Genomic DNA, 17991 nt, shown 5'->3' with positions numbered 1-17991 from the left:
ATCTGCTTGTTGTACCAAAGTTTAAACGCACTACTATGGGAGGTAGGGCTTTTAGTGTTACTGACCCTACATTATGGAACAAGCTACCCTTGACTATCCGTAACACACCGACTCTACAGTTGTTTAAATCCCAACTTAAAACTCACCTTTTTTCTCTGGGCTGTAAATAATTATCTCTCGCACCACATCAGCCTTTAAAGTAATCTTACACCTTTTCATGTTACATGACTAGTTGCTGTTAATTGTTCACTTTGATTATGTAACTTCTTTGTTGTTTTTGTCTATCTGGAGTTGACTGTTGTACACCTGCTTGTTTATGTGTTATCATGAACAGGCCGATTGTTTTTGTACTACATTGTAAAGCGACCTTGGGTTCCTGAAAAAAAAAAAAAAAAAAAAAAATATATATATATATATATATATATATATATATATATATATATATATATATATATATATATATATATATATATATATATATATATATATATAGACTCACACACACACACACCCCTACAATTGGACAACAGGTGTTACATATAAATATAATTAAGTTTGTTATTGAACTTATTGCTGGGGGCAAATCGTGGTCAAGGGACATTGGCAGGGACACGTCTATGGTCCTTCTATGCCCCTGCTGTAGTTTGTACTGTCATTAAGTCCAAAGTTCAGTGATTTGTACAGATCAAAGCTGCTAAGGAAAACACACATCTATCAATATTTGACCAATTTGTAAAACATTAAAACAGCACAACTCTATTTTTTTGGGAAACAGTCAAATGCTGTATTTTGCCTGCCATTGGCTAAATTGTCCATGATGTGTGAATGACGGTATAAAAGCTAACATTCTGATAAAAACATCCACACACAGCACACACATCTCGAACACGCTTTAGCTGAAGCATTAAGAATGAGGTTAACAACAGCCGTACTCCTGCTTCTGAACGAATGTCTTATATGCACTCCGAATGCCTCAGGTATGACTGTTGTTGAAAACCAACAGCTGACCTGTCCTCTGGGAATGTGTGCAGACCTACTGAATAATCTTGAAGCCATGGAGACGCGACTCAAAGCTCTGGAGACCAGACTTACTGACAGTGAAGCTCAGATTGAGGACCTCCAAAAGGAAACCCGAGGTGAGACTAGTGTTTTTGAAAATGTGAAAAAAAACTATTGGTGTAGAGTTTACTTTGTAATAACTTGTTAAATCTCCTAGCAATGTCTGAATTAACAGAAATAATTTTTATCACATTGAATTAAATGTGAAATATGAAATATAATGTGAAATATAAATATAAAGTACTTCAATAATCTTTGTTTTATATAAACTTTAAAAGTGTTTCAAAAAGTGATATCATTTATTTGCATTGCTACTGAGCCGATTTTCAGAAGAAGTCATATGTGTTCTTCAGACAGAACAAAGGTGGCATTTTCAGCTTCATTGGGATCCGATGGTTTCTTTGGACCAGTTCACACAGATACAACACTGGTTTACAAGAACGTCTTAATGAATGTTGGTGATGCCTACAACCAGGCCACAGGTACTGGTAATCCACGCTGCTGAAAACAATATCAATACACGTGTATAATTCCTGTCTACTGCTGTTAAATGAGATCTGTCTCGCTCTTTAACAGGGATTTTCACAGCACCAGTACAGGGAGTGTACTTTTTCAGTGTCTTCTACCATTGTTCAGAAACTAGACTGAAAAACAGGGGCGATCGTGCTTTTGCGGTCATCGGCGGTCAAGTTATGAAATAGCCTACCGGCTTATTAGATCCGCCCAAACTTTGAAAACTTATCTTTGCTCAATTGCTTTCAATATTCCTTTATTTTCCTAAAGGTTTTCCATTTTATTATGCCACTTGCTTTAATGGGTTACGTGTCTATTCTAAATGGAAGAGCGCTAGATTTGCAGAAAATAACCAAAGCCTCTTTGGACACATTTGGAAATCTTTTCTTGACTGCCACTGCAAGAGACAAAGATTACAGCTATATTTGAACTGAATTCTTCTAATATATGTTCCTTTAACCAAGTATTGACTAACCATCTATGGCGGCCATGATTGCCTCATCAAGGACACTTCTCGGCACCACTGTCAGTGTTTGCTTTTCCTCCTACAAAAGACAACATCTGAACAGGGTACAGAGGGCATGCACACATCATTTTGGATTTCCTGATATTTTTGTTCTAGGTATGTTTGATTGCAAATATATGTAATGGGCATATTTCTTTTAGACAGTACTGTTAAGAAACTGAAGATTCAGGAGAGGTAGAATTCGCCTTTTTCTCTGCGCTGCACTTTCACTTAAAGTAAAGGGATAGTGGAATCTCACAAAGGCAGGCTAACTTAGAGATACTCCAGACAAAAATGAACATTTGAATATGACATTCTTTTTTTTTCAGAGTTGGAGCTACCATAATAATGTCTTTAGCAGTAGAAGTCGTCATTTGGAGGTGCTCGATCGGTTTCTGAACGACCATGGTAGTGTTGTGGAGGACAGCAGTCCTCATGAAGGTGTTGTCATTGACCTTCCAGTGTCTCAGAACTGCGGTGATAATGATCAGATAACCATCGTCCCAATCAGACTGGCGATGCCGTGCTGTGATGTGGTAGTCCACGGTCGCACAGGTCTGAGTGTGTCAGGGTTCCTACACCTTTTCCAAGGTCAAATTCAAGCACTTTCAAGGTCCATTTTAAAGCTTTTCCCAGCACCTTACACCACTGTAAATTACATACCAATACATATTTAAAATGATTATTTAGTGTTTTTATCACATTAAAAGAAATAATGCTATAAACAGCCAAAATTGTATTTCCTAAAGAGCAGAAGGATCAGATATTTAAACAAATCACAAGTATTATTTTTTCAAAATGTATCACTGTGTAAGTCGACTTTGCTTACTATCTAACCTGCCCTTGGGGTGATTGTTAAAACAATTACCCCAAACAAAATCACTCGACAGGTTCACTTCACTTTCAATTCATTTATTGACATTTTTAAAAATTCACACATACGTCTTTGAGGTAGACAGTCAATCATATTCAGCTCATTGACTTTTCTAATTTGAATTCATTTATTTTTCTGTCTCTCTATTGAAAGTGTGACTGATATTATGTCCGTTAAACTGTCTTCCGCCTTCCAGCCGTGCTCTTCCATTAAAAAGAGGTGCAGTAGTCCAGAGATCCAAATAACAAACCACATTAATGAGAGTATAGTTCCTAGCATATCGGCCTACAAAATCACAACTTTTCATTTTCCATCGGTCTTAGTACACGATGTAACAGAGTCAAGTTTTAAATAGGAAAAATATCGAAGCTCTTTGGTCATTTTTGAGTGAGATGCTAATAGTCTAATAAAATTCAATGATCTATGCTAAAAGTGCTAACGCCAGACCTGGAGATTGGCTGAATGGATTCCAAAACGGTAAAACACAACTGTTTAACTATACGGGAGTTGGAAAATGATATGTAACGTTCGTGAACGAAACGTTCTTTTTGAACTAATCTTTTAGGTGAACGAATCGTTTTCGATCACGAAGTCAATCGACTCATGTTTCTCGTTCACTTAAATTCCTCCCTCCACTGCTGCGTGGCGCTATTAGCGGCGAGCGCATGCGCATCTCTGTGGATCGTTTCAGTCTGCCAAAGAATGACAAACCTCCAGCCAATAGCGTTCGAGTGTGAGATGTAACGGAGCATGGGATTGGTTGAATTCAGTGAATAAATTCACCCTTTACTGACCGAGATGCTTTGAGTTTGACTCTGAACGAGAAATCTCGTTTGTGATCGAATTGAACGAACTGGTACATCTCTTTCGTGAAGTGAGCGAAATGAACCAGTTGTGGAACGATACTGATAGCGAACAGGTTGAGCTCGGCTCGTGTAGTTTGGCATATTTACAGCAAAGAAAGAAATGCACACTTTACCACTGTAATGAAAACAGTGTAATAACGCAGGCTGATGGTTAAATGTACAGAAGTAAAGTGTGTTTGTATTATTTATTTTTAGTTTGGTTTGAACAGTTTTCTTCTTTTAAATTAAATGACTTCATTCTGTTTGAGTCATGTCATGCACTTCTCTAAAATCTGTAAAACAAATAAAAAATGTGACAGTATTGGTTAAATAGATCTCGTGTCACGTCAGTAAACAGCATTCTGAGCTACTGAACGAACTTCACTGACCGAGTCTCTGAACGAGAGAGAGATCTCGTTTGTGAACGAGCTGGTACATGTCGTTCGTGGTCATTTAGCATGCGTATCAGTCTCGTTCAGTAATCAGTGGATGCAAAAGCAGTTATAGACGATTTCACTATGTCTATAACCACACGTTTACCATAATCCCAGATATATGAATGTGTAAACGTGTACCCCAGGGTTCCATCTTGGGAACTCTTCTATAAGCATTATATGCTTCCACTTGGACACATTTTCCAGAGACACAATTTATCTTACCACTGTTGTGCAGACGATACTCAGCTCTATCTTCCGGTCAAAAACAACAAAGGATCTGTTTGACTTGTCTGCGTGACATAAATGTTGGATGGATATGAATTTCTTACAGCTCAACAATGACAAAACTGAAATCATTACCTTTGCCCCATTAGATCTGACTTCGAACATAGTCCATCAGCTTGGTTCTCTATCTTCAAATGTTCATGACTGTGTCAGGAATCTTGGTGTGATTTTCGATTCCACCCTGAGATTTGATAAGTAGGTTAGCACTGTGGTATAAAGCAGTTTCTTTCAACTTAGACTATTGCTAAAATTAATGCTTTTTGTTGTTAAAGCCCTGGATGGGCTTGCACCGCAGTACATTAGTGATCTTCTTGTTATGCACAATGCCTCAAGATCCCTACGCTCTTCTAATCAACTTCTTCTTTCTATTCCTCGCTTATAAAACTAAAGGTGACCGGGCTTTCTCTGTGGCGGCTATCCGACTCTGGAACTGTCTTCCTCTTAATATTAGATCTTCCTCCTCTGTTGCTACTTTTAAAACATCCTTAAAAACTCATTTATATTCTTTATGTTTTAACTGATGGTGTAAATGCTTTCCCATTTATCCTCAATGTTTATATCTAATGTGTCATTCTGTTTTGAAAACTGTTTTTTGTACAGCACTTTGGTTACAACCTCTGTTGTTTTAAATGTACTTTATAAATCAATAAACTAAACTAAAATACATGTCTGACCAAACAATTAAATGTTAATCATGCAAGAAAACCTGCTTTGGTCATCTGAACCACTAATTTAGACTTATTTTATTTAATGATTAGATTATGAACATTTCAATCAAGCCAAATCAGTTTTTTTGTAAGTTCTTCGATTTAAGACATTACACATAAAACACTATTTTTCGTCACCTGCTGTCATATTTTCGTCATATTTATGTAATATAAAAAAAATGGTCACTGAACGAATCTGTGAACAAATCTGAACTAATCATGTTGGTGAATTAACTGAAAATGAACGACTCTCTTGAAAGAATAAAAATGTCCACCACTAGAAAATGACCTTTTAAAAAAAGAGGAGTGTCCCTTTAAAGAAAGGAGATGTAATGAAATCAGATGATGTTGTTACCTTATATAACCACTAGAGGTCAGTGTGTGGTCATGTGATGTGTGCTGTAACATTCAATGGGACAAACTAAGAAACTTAGATGTGGAAATAAAGAGACACACTGAACTACAGATGTTTCATTACAACACATTGAACACAGCAATCTCTAGCGGCTCTTTATTCAGATCTGGAGGATCAATCACACACACACACACCTGCTTCTCTCACATCTGAGTTACTTACATTTACATTTATGCATTTGACAGACGCTTTTATCCAAAGCGACTTACATTACATTTTACATTTCGTCAATTCTTGCTATTCCTGGGAATCGAACCCATGACCATGGCGTTGCTAGCGCCATGCTCTACTGTTGTTGCTATAGGAAAGCCATTTCCTATACTTCATCAGATTCATGTTTCTTCTTCTTAACTTTAACCTTTCTTTCTCCCAGTATAGTGTGATCCCAGATGAGCTTTTCCCAGAACCCTTCCTGCCCATCAGGAGAATCCGGATCACTGGATCATCTGGACCGGTGATCATAATCTGCAGTAGGACTGGAAATATAACGCCAAGTGTATTGTCAGTGTATTATTTTATGGTGGAGTGGTCAGGTTATTAAAATTAAATGAGTTCTACTGTTAACTAATTGTCGACTACGCCACCTGGACTACACCAGGAAATATACTTAAACCACTCAATAATGAAGCACACAGGTTCGATTCCCTCATAAAAAGCAAGCAAGAGACGTGAGTAAAGTATAAAAATACCACAATTGTATATTATTACAAAAAGAGTTTAAAATTTAAACACAAAACATGCAGGTCCCCACTTCAAAGAAAGGAAAACAAAATACAAAAAAATAATAAAGAAACAGCTTAAATAATAATCATATGCATATAAATAAAACAATACCAGCAGGGCTGAGGCTCCCAAAGGCGGGAATCAATGGAGATGTTGGTTTTACAAGAACACACTCCACGCACACACACCCGTGCACTCTCATCACACTAGCAAACACTCAAAGGTGTACACCGCACACGATGAAGAACCACCACCACAAGAAGAACCATCCACCCAGGGGACCTCGCTCCTGCAGTAAATGAAGAAATAAACTAAGACAGCTGCTCCTCACAGAAAATGGCAGAGAGGGAGAACATGGAAGAGCGACAATGATCTTAATATCAAATAGTTGATCACAGGAATGGATTATAGCAATACTCAACAAGATACACACATTGAGCTGCATCAGAGACAATGAAAAATCAAAAACAAAGAACACCAGAGGACTGGTTGACCTCTTCTAAAACGAAGAGAGCTACCCAGGCCTCCCAAACAAACCAAAAAGCAGAGTACCGATACAACAAATCAGACAAGCAGTCCCCCTTTAGTTAGCATAGTTTGCTGCGCAACCGGATACAGTAGCGCTATTCCACAATTTGGAGCCGACTACAGCAAACGCTAGCCTCCCTTATTTTGCTGATATGCATGTTTTCAAAAGAGGGTTCCAGTAATTATATTCACAAAATATAATCAGTCTTTAAATAGGGAAATACTGATTGCTGATTGGTGGAAACTGCTGTCAATCACCTTTTACAATGCTATGGCCCGACATGACAGAAATCGCAGTGGCTTTTGTTCATTTACTTTATTGTTGTTGTTTTGCCGTAAAAACCCACCAATCATCATGATTTATCTCAGTGTTACTGTTACTGAGAGTATATTATCTGTGAATATAATTACTGGAACCCTCTTTTTTAAGGCAGGCTAGCTTTTCCTGTAGTCGGCTCCAAATTGTGGAATAGCCACAGTAATCGCTACAGAATCTGTGCTTAAAGCCAAACTTACATCCCAAACCTCTTAGAGTCGGCCTGTAACTGTGAGTCTTTCTGAGCTAGTTTCTCTGTAACGGTGTGTGTTGTTCTTTTTGTTTTGATCAGTGTTTGATCATTTCTGTACAGCACAATGGTCAGTGACTGCTGTTAATCGTGCTATATAGATGAATAAACTAAAACTAAACTCTTCTGAGACGAGTTATTGTGTCGTTTGGTTATATGACCTGTACAGTGCACACTTCCCTTTGTTTCTTTTCCCTGTAATTCTTGTCATTTCGAATTAATCAGTATTAATCAGTGTGATTTCCGCTTTAAACTGCCTTGATCTGTACATGAATGACTATCAAAGTTTCGGTTTTGCGCTGTGGTGAGTCAAACAAAGCATTTCAAAGCTCATTGACAGCCTTCTTTCTATTGGCTACATAGAAAACTAAATTACATTAAATGCTAAATGACATGGCTTCAGTAACAGTTTAATATCAGTTTTTATTACCTTGTTGGAGAATGTGTTTCATTTTGACTTTGACTCCAGAAGGATTACACTTGAGAGAAGCCAATAATCTATATTACTACTAGTCAAATATGTACATTACCACAGTGATATTAGGAGAATAATGGAAGGCAAAAAGTAGGCTAAATGCTTATCTATTTTTACAGCATGCACAAAAGAAATCTGCATCACTATGAAAGGGGAAAATCGCCTATTTATAATTGTATAAATTGTAATAAACTCTCTTCATCACTTAACGCCGTAGAAGTCAATGGGATCGCTCGGTCCATTTCTTTTACTGTTGTGACGGGTCTCCTGTTACTATTGGTGTTGCCGACCGGTGGGTGTGGCCTAGACTCATCGGGAGAACGATGTGCACCTGGGCAGGCTCTTTGAGCAAATTATGTGCACCTGTTTCTTCCTCTATTTAAGTTGAGCCTTTGAGAGTCAACGGGGAGGGGCTTGAGGGACTCTGAGAGAGCTCCAGCTTGTGCAACACCGTCATGAGACCGTCCTGAGTTGGTTGCTCCTTTTTTCAGTTTTGTTATGATTTTGTTTATCTTCTTTTTGCTATTACTTTGAATTTGGTTCTGTTTGACTTTCTCATCATTTGTTCACCATAGATTTCTAGTTATTTTGCCTTGATTCAACATCTTATATTTTATTACTTATGTAAATAAACCTTATATGTTGCAAAACCTCACCAACCTACTATGTCCTCCACTTATTTGTCGCGGCTTTGAGCCGGTCGTGACAAATATGGGGGCTCGTCCAGCCAAACGACAGGGTTTTCTTTTAGTATGACATACAAATAGGCCTGTTTGTCTGTGTGAATTGATAAATGTTTATTTGGTTTGTTTGATTAGGTCGGTTTAAATTTGGTTTGTTTGTTGTAAGAAACAAATTTGGGAGTTAATTGCTCCAGTTTAATGTGATTTGATTTGGGAAAGGAGTTAATTTGTTTACATTTTTTTTGTATCACAAATTCGTTATATATTTATTTATTTTATTTTTTCAAAACTTTGGAGGTTTATAGTGGTTGGTTTGATGGTTTTGTTTTTGTTGATTGTTTTGTGGGAGTTTTTTTTCCAACTCATGTATGGTAAGTATTGCTACTCTTTGTATATTTGAGGGAGATGTGGTTTTGGATTAGACTTTTCCCTAGATAGGTTTAGTGGAGTATCCTTAACCGGATGCTCCAATATTTTTTATTTTAGTTTGTTGTGTTTGTATGGTGAAAGCAGTTGGAGCATTTGTCTCGGGAACACATCCGTGTTTTGTAATGGTGACTCGTTAATCGGTTGCTATTGCAAACGCTGGTTTATAGTGTATAAAAACCCGCTGCAAGTAACTGTACGAAGATTAGGGATGAGTTTAGGTAGTTTCTAAATTTAGTTAGAGGGAATTGTTTGTCCAATTTCTCTCCCTCAATTTTTTTTTTTTTTGTAACTTAAGTAGCTGTATGTTGGTTGTTAAAATGGCCTCAAATGTGGAGGAATTTATTAGTGCTCCGTCTGAAGGTTTGTTGAATGATTTTTCTAAAGATCAGCTAGTAGAACTTGCAACTCATTATAAAATTAATTTGTCAAGTCAGGACAAACGTCTGAAGGATAATCTTAAAACTACGATAAAGATGGAGTTACTTGAACGCAGAGTTTTAGAGTCTGAAATTTCGGAAGATGCGTCAACTTTTGATAATGTGACACCATCACCATCTCATTTAACTTTTGATCAACAAAAACAATTGTTATTAATTCAGGCTGAAATGAAGGAAAAAATGTTAGACGCACAAAATCACATTGAGTTACAGAAAATCAAATTACAACAACAGCAGTTTGATCTAGAACGTTATCGTTTGGATCTAATAAGAGATGGTAAACTTTCTTTAACTGGTGAACCCGTACCTGATTCAACTGCGTGCAAGTTTGATACCGTGAGTAATTTGAGGCTGATTCCTAAATTTGATGAAAAAGAGGTTGAGCGGTTCTTTGTTTTGTTTGAACGTGTTGCGGATGCACGAAATTGGCCAGATGAAGAGCGTACTCTTATGTTGCAGTCTGTTTTTACAGGCAGAGCCCAGGAAGCGTATTCTTCCCTTAGCGTAGAGGACGCTTCTGATTATACAGCGGTAAAAGCGGCAGTGTTGAGGGCTTACGAGCTGGTTCCAGAAGCTTACAGACAAAGATTTAGATCCTGGAAGAAAAGAGAAAAGCAGACATATGTTGAATTTGTACATGAGATCTCGGTTCATTTTAATCGTTGGTGTGTAGCTTCTGAGGTAAAAACACTTGACGATTTAAAAGAATTAATGATGCTTGAGCAATTCAAGAGTTCAGTTTCAGGTCGTATTGCGACTTACATCAACGAATGTAAACCTGACACCGCGTATGAGGCGGCCGTAATGGCTGATGAATTCTCTTTGACTCATAACACTGTTTTTGGTTACAGAGCCGCTGGAGAGAATTTTCGAAAAGAACCATGGCGAAAGTCCAGTGCATTTTCCAGGTTTGTGCCTGATTTACCCAGCACACAGTTGCACACTTCTTTTGAAGAAAAAGATAAAGTAAATATGTGTAATTATTGTCATGGATTTGGTCACTGGAAGAATGAATGTCCGTTATTGAAAGCAAAAGCTGATCATTCTAACGTGAAATCTAATTCTTTGTCTCCTATAAAGCCTGTTTTAGCGGTGACTGCTTCAACAATAAGCAGTATGCAGGAGAATTGCTCGCCGTGTGTTTCAGTGTTTACTCCATTTGTTACAGAAGGTTATGTTAGACTGGTAGATGGAAGGAAAAATGTACCAGTTAAAATTCTACGGGATACAGGATCCTCAGAAACATTTGTGCTAGAGTCTGTGTTGCCTTTTTCACCGAATTCTTATACTGGAAGTAATGTGTTGGTGAAGGGCATTGGCCTGAATGTTATGTCTGTCCCAATTCATAAAATGATTTTGCACTCTGAGTTGATTCAGGGCGAAGTGGAGGTGGCTGTCCGTTCCTGCTTGCCTGTGGAGGGAATACACGTAGTTCTAGGAAATGATCTGGCTGGTGATCGTGTTTGGAGAAATGATTCACCACATTTAGTGGTTACACCATGTCCAAACATCTTAAAATTAGATGGTGATGAAAGTTTGGCCTGTCATTTGAATCCGTTACCGTCTTGCGTGATCACCCGGTCTATGAGTAAAACACAGGTTGAGGGAAAAACTGAATCTGAAAAGATAAAATTAGAAATCCCTTCAATTTTGTCAGTGTCACGTAATGAATTGATCGAAAAACAAAAAGCTGACTCGACTCTTGTTGAATTATTTGACCGAGTTGTCTCTCAAGATGCAGTTGTGAATCTTTCATCTGGGTATTACCTAGATGAGGGATTGCTGGTTCGAAAATGGGTGCCTCAGGCAGAGTTTGCGATTGGTGATCCGATGGTGCAAATTGTAATTCCTCAGTGTCTTCGGCAACTAGTGTTACAGACCGCACGTGACACTTTCGGCCACATGGGAGTGCGAAAGACGTACAAGTTACTTTTGAAGCGTTTCTTTTGGCCGAAATTGAAACGTGATGTGTCCAAATACATTAAGTCTTGTCACACATGTCAGCTTACTGGAAAACCAAATCAAACTTTGAAATCTGCTCCTCTTTATCCAATTCCAGCCATTAGTCAACCATTTGAGCATCTCATTATAGATTGTGTTGGGCCATTACCTAAGTCCAAGGCAGGTAGTGAGTATTTGCTTACAATCATGTGCCAAGTAACTAGATATCCGGCTGCATATCCGTTACGGTCTGTAACGGCAAAACTAGTCATAAAAGCACTGACACAATTTATTTCAGTCTTTGGAATACCAAAAATTATTCAATCTGATCAGGGAAGTAATTTCACCTCTAATTTGTTTGGTCAAGTTTTGAAACGGCTTAATATTCAACATAATCTCTCCAGTGCTTATCATGCCCAAAGTCAGGGAGCACTGGAGAGATTTCATCAAACACTGAAATCTTTGTTGAGATCGTACTGTGTTCAAATGAGTAAGGACTGGGAGACCGGTCTACCTTGGTTGATGATGGCAGCTCGGGAAGCTGCGCAAGAAAGTACTGGGTTCAGTCCAAATGACCTTGTTTTTGGTCATGATGTGCGAAGTCCTTTGGCTGTTTTATCTGCGGACTGGGAAAAGTCTGATCCGCCAAAAAATGTGTTGTCATATGTTAGTGATTTTCGTAGGCGAATTTATGAGGCGTGTCAGTTGGCAAAGTCCTCTCTGAAAAAATCTCAAGATCGAATGAAACAACTTTTTGATCGTCGAACTGAAGTGCGTTCGTTTCAACCTGGTGACCAGGTACTAGCGTTGTTGCCTGTTGTGGGATCGCCCTTTCAGGCTAAGTTCGTTGGACCATTTAGTGTGGCTAGTCAGATTTCTAGTCTGAATTATTTGATAAATACGCCAAATCGTAAAAAACGGACTAGAGTGTGTCACGTAAATCTTTTGAAACCATATTATGCTTTTAAAGATTGCGATGACCTTGCTTTAAATGAAGACCAAATTAGTGTGCCTGCTGGTATTAAACCGGTTTTGCTTACAGATTCTTCTGTTAGCAATGACCGTGATGAATTGGGATCAATTCCAACTCTGGTAGGTGGGGAAGATGAAATTGATCCGGGAGATTGTGTTTTACAAGGACGTCTTAAAAACTCAGAAGTACTAAGTTCTATGCATGATCGTCTTAATCATTTGACGGCGGTACAGCGTACTGATTTGATTGACTTGATTACAGAATATAGTACATTGTTTTCTGATACTCCTTCCTGTACAAATCTAATTGAGCACGACATTGATGTGGGAGATTCAAATCCAATTCGTCAGCGTTATTATCGAGTGTCTGCAAAAAAGAAAAAACATTTGGATGAAGAAATAGAGTATATGCTGAAAAATGACATCGCCGAACCTTCTTTTTCTAGTTGGGCTTCTCCATCTTTATTAGTGAATAAATCTGATGGGTCTTTTAGGTTTTGCACGGACTACCGAAAGCTAAATGCCATAACAAGGCCAGATTCTTTCCCATTGCCCCGAATTGAGGATTGTGTCGATCAAGTAGGGAATGCGAGATTTGTGAGCAAGTTTGATCTTCTAAAGGGTTATTGGCAGGTGCCTTTAACGGCAAGAGCTCGAGAGATATCTGCTTTCATTACGCCTTCAGGGTTATTTTCCTATAAGGTTATGAGCTTCGGATTGCGTAACGCTCCTGCAACGTTTCAGCGTTTAATGAATCGAGTTATATCTGGTTTGAGTGGCTGTGCTGTATATTTAGACGATGTTGTCGTTTTCAGTCAAACCTGGGAGGAACATTTGAGTCAAATTAGAGCACTGTTCGATCGCTTTATGATGGCTAATTTGACTGTTAATTTGTTGAAATGCGAATTTGCCAAAGCAACCGTGACCTATTTAGGGAAGGTGGTGGGACATGGACAAGTATGTCCTGTTCGTGCAAAGGTAGAGGCAATAGATAGATATCCTACTCCCACTACAAAGAAAGCGTTAATGCGATTTCTTGGAATGGTAGGATTTTATCGTTGTTTTTGCAGAAATTTTTCTACGGTGGCTGAGCCTTTGACTAGGTTGTTGCGGGGAGGAGTAGATTTTTGCTGGACCGAAATTTGTCAGCAAGCGTTTGAAAAGATAAAAATGCTCCTTACAGAGGCTCCCGTATTGGCTGCTCCGAGATTTGATAAAGCATTTAAATTACAAGTCGATGCCAGTAATGTGGGCACTGGTGCGGTTTTGTTACAAACGTCGGATAATGACATTGATCATCCGATCGGATTCTTCTCTAAAAAGTTTAATTTATATCAGCTTAATTATTCGGTGATTGAGAAGGAAGCGCTTGCTTTGATTTGGGCCTTACAGCACTTTGATGTATATGTTGGGTCATCGGAGGGACCTTTAGTGGTATATACGGATCACAATCCTTTAATTTTTTTGCACTCCTTACAAAACCCCAACCAAAGGCTGATGAGATGGTGTTTGTTTCTTCAGAGTTACTTATTGGACATACACCATATTAAAGGAAAAGAGAATGTAACTGCTGATGCCTTGTCTCGTGTTCACGTGGTTTGATTGTTGAAATATGTATTTCCTCTGACTTTGTCTCTCTGTTTCTTTCTTAAATGTGCGTCCTAGGAGCCAGGCTGCTGAAAGAGCGAGTTGACAGGATTGGGGAGATTTACAAGTCGGCCTTACGATTTCCACAGGAATTTTGAATTGTAGGATTTATTTTTGTTTTAAAATTGTGCTTTCTTCTTTTTAGGGGGGGTGTGTGACGGGTCTCCTGTTACTATTGGTGTTGCCGACCGGTGGGTGTGGCCTAGACTCATCGGGAGAACGATGTGCACCTGGGCAGGCTCTTTGAGCAAATTATGTGCACCTGTTTCTTCCTCTATTTAAGTTGAGCCTTTGAGAGTCAACGGGGAGGGGCTTGAGGGACTCTGAGAGAGCTCCAGCTTGTGCAACACCGTCATGAGACCGTCCTGAGTTGGTTGCTCCTTTTTTCAGTTTTGTTATGATTTTGTTTATCTTCTTTTTGCTATTACTTTGAATTTGGTTCTGTTTGACTTTCTCATCATTTGTTCACCATAGATTTCTAGTTATTTTGCCTTGATTCAACATCTTATATTTTATTACTTATGTAAATAAACCTTATATGTTGCAAAACCTCACCAACCTACTATGTCCTCCACTTATTTGTCGCGGCTTTGAGCCGGTCGTGACACTGTCTATGGGTTGATTGGACTAACTCCTCACAGGTGTTTTGGAACCGATATACCCAGAGTAAGCAAGTTCTGGGTTAATCAACCGAGAGTTCAGGGTATTCGTGACGGTGAGTAAACCTTTCTCTCTGGAATACACCCCAGCAGTACTCTTTTATTTTTCATCTTTGTATGTTGTGAGTGTCATCGTATTGTTCGCCGGGGAGACCCATTTAATGTTTGTGCCGATATTGGTGTGTCTCCCCCCCCCCCCCCCCCCCATTAGGTTATTAATGAAGGCTATGTATCTAGCCCAGGTGGTAGGCTATGTTTGTATATTTTGATTGATATTTTGGTGTGTATTATTTAATAGATTTTTTTTTTTTTACAAGTATGACTTTGAGGTTTGCTGTGCAATGAAATCATGCATGTGTGGTGACCACATGAATTATCTGAATGGGTGTACCTATTTCAATATGTTACCTTGCTTGTTGATGTTGTATTGTTTTATAGTTAACCTGTTATTGATTATGATTATTATTAATAAGCAAATCTTCAGTTGAATTGTACCTATGATGATCGCACTTACCTGGCGCCCCCTGAGTTTTAATACCATTGTCCAAATAAAATAGTTAAATATTGTATCTTGAGTACTTTAGTGTTTTCTTGGTTATTGAGCCCATATTAAATTCATGGTCCAGTAGAGAACCTGTAAATTATCCTTTTGTAGTGTTTGGGATTGTTACAATATTGCCATTAATGAAAATGGAACATTAATGTAAATGTGTATATCAAAATGATTTTAAACAGAGTTTAAAACTGTTCTTACTTCATTAATTTTCTCGCTCTAGTAAAAGAGTTCATACACATAGGTCAGAGTTTGTGCATTTTTGCAGGATTATTGATGAACAAATTTCAGAAGAACAGTATCTGAAATAGAAAGATTTTGTAACATTATACTATCATTCAAAAGTTGGGGTCGGTAATAATAATAATAATATATATATATATAAAAAAATAAAATAAAAACATTTTTTGGGAAAGAACTTATAGAAATGAATACATTTATTCAGCAGGGATGCATTAAACTGATCAAGTGACAGTAAAAACATTTATAATGTTGCAAAAGCTTTCTTTTGTTCTTTTGAACCTTCTATTCATTTAATAATCCTGAAAATTGTACACAACTGCTTTCAACACAGATAATAATCCTAAATGTGTGTTGATCATCTGGGCCCAGTTTTTCAAAAGTAATCCACTAGGATTTTGGATAACGGATTGGATCAAATCTTGAAAATGTGTTTTTCAAAAGAAAAAACGGATTACATAATCGGATTAGATCACGTAATCCAATCAGGGGTTTGATCCGGATCAAACCTTTAGTTTGGGTTTTTCAGAACTTTTTTGTAGGATTTGGATCACTTTGATCCCAAAAATCTGGATTAGACTGATCCCATCAGAAGGGTAGATTCAGCGTGGATTTCATGCCCAAAATGTAATGAAAACTTTAAAAATGTATCAAATAATACTATATTTGGATCATGCAGTATTTTACAAGATATCCTATTTATTCATAAGGTTTTCATTTGATTTGTTCATCTGCCAGGCTACAGTGATTGGGTGGGCTTTACCGTATTCAGCCTTTCAGTATAATAATCCCCCAAACAGCTGTCAAAATGGACCAAAAACAATACATTTTATTCTGTCACTAATTGATATATATATATATTCATCACAATCGAAAATATTTTTGTTTTTAGAATATTTATTAGTGATGCATGCAATGATTACAGTACATCTATACTTGATACTTGTTCTAAATCTCCTCAATGTCCAGTGTTTGTGTTGCAGGTCTCAGATGAGCGGACTGCTCAGAGTGGGGTTTTTCTTGTTTTTAGTTTTGTTAAATGTGTGTGTTTTCATTTCAAATAAAATTAAACTTATATTGACCTCACACTGGCTATTCTACTTGTTGCTCTTTACATATAGATCTACATTGTGATTTCCTATCATGTTTGAGCACTGGTTATTCAGCACTGGTTATCCAGATTTAGTGATCCTGAAAAGTTCCTATCCAGATCAGATTGATCCAATCCGATGTTGCTTTAAAAAACTGGCTCCAAAAGTAAGCTGGATTACGTGATCACGGATCGCACAAAAAGGATGACTAAATCCGGATCAATTTTATCCGGATTAAACCTTTTGCAAAAACTGGGCCCTGATGGGATCAGTTTAATCCAGATTTTTGGGATCAAAATTATCCAAATCCTACAAAAAAGTTCTGAAAAACCCAAACTAAAGGTTTGATCCGGATCAAACCCCAGATTGGATTACGTGATCTAATCCGATGTAATACGTTTTTTCTTTTGAAAAACACATTTTCAAGATTTGATCCAATCTGTTATCCAAAATCCTAGTGGATTACTTTTGAAAAACTGGGCCCAGATCCTCATCTGAGAGTGATTAGTGAAGGATCATGTGACTCTGAAGACTGGAGTAATGATGATAAACTCAGGAATAAATCACACTTTACTATATATTCACATAGAGAACTGATGATTTACATTATACAGCTTTATATAGGTAACACTAGAATAATGGTCATTAGTTAACATTAGTTCTGACAGGTTCACTTGAGTCAACAAATACAATAGACACAATTTTAGTTAACTTCTGTCCTCGTGAGTGTTCTGTGTGGGCCGTGGTGTTCGGATCCCAGCACTAGGGTCTAGTTGGGCTTCGGTTTTGTGTTGGGATTCGGACACTCATGCTCCTCATGTTATGTGTTGTGAAGCATGCAGCTGGTGTTTTTCACGGCATGCTCCTGTTTTCATGTTTTGTGTGAACATGCAGCTTACACTCTAAAAATGGCTGGGTTAAAAACAACCCAATTGGCAACCCAGCGCTGGGTAAATATAGGACAGAACACATGCTGGGTTAAATTAACCCAGTGGCATTTTAACCCAGCAGGCTGGGCTGTTGAGAAAACCCAAAATGTAGTCAATTTTTTACCATTAATGGATTTGCTATTCTGGGTTATTCTTGCTGGGTTGTTCTTAAAAAATCTCCTGTGCATTAGCCTACTCTAGGCTAATTTCATTTTTCTAATCATTTTTATTGCTTGACAAATGGTACAACACACAAATGTGTTAAAATTGGCAACAATGACAACTACAACCCTAATATATTCTGTCAATTTATTCACGTTTAAATCGAACTTTTATTTTGACGGGTTGCCGTGACTTTTGAGTGTCTGTGTTCATGATATGACACGCGCCACCGTCATTCACACAGAGACGCAAAACATGGAAGAGTAATATTTAAATAGTATTTAATATACACAGACACTGGTATATATTCGGCTAT

At 37.8% G+C, this 17991-nt stretch overlaps 1 protein-coding gene across 1 annotated transcript; it reads left to right on the top strand.

Moving 5' to 3' along the window:
• The first annotated feature begins 847 nt into the window (after nt 1-847).
• LOC137089884 (uncharacterized) lies at nt 848-16487 on the top strand. Its single transcript, XM_067453451.1, has 5 exons — nt 848-1136; nt 1413-1541; nt 1636-1748; nt 2407-2632; nt 16477-16487. The coding sequence occupies exons 1-5, from the start codon at nt 911-913 to the stop codon at nt 16485-16487; spliced, it is 705 nt and encodes a 234-aa protein (XP_067309552.1). The 5' UTR covers nt 848-910.
• Nucleotides 16488-17991: the final 1504 nt, after the last annotated feature.

Source organism: Pseudorasbora parva, chromosome 2, assembly GCF_024679245.1.
Source record: "Pseudorasbora parva isolate DD20220531a chromosome 2, ASM2467924v1, whole genome shotgun sequence".
Lineage (NCBI taxonomy): Eukaryota > Metazoa > Chordata > Actinopteri > Cypriniformes > Gobionidae > Pseudorasbora > Pseudorasbora parva.
Note: the sequence above shows the minus strand (reverse complement) of the source record. Positions and strands in the feature narration are given on the sequence as shown.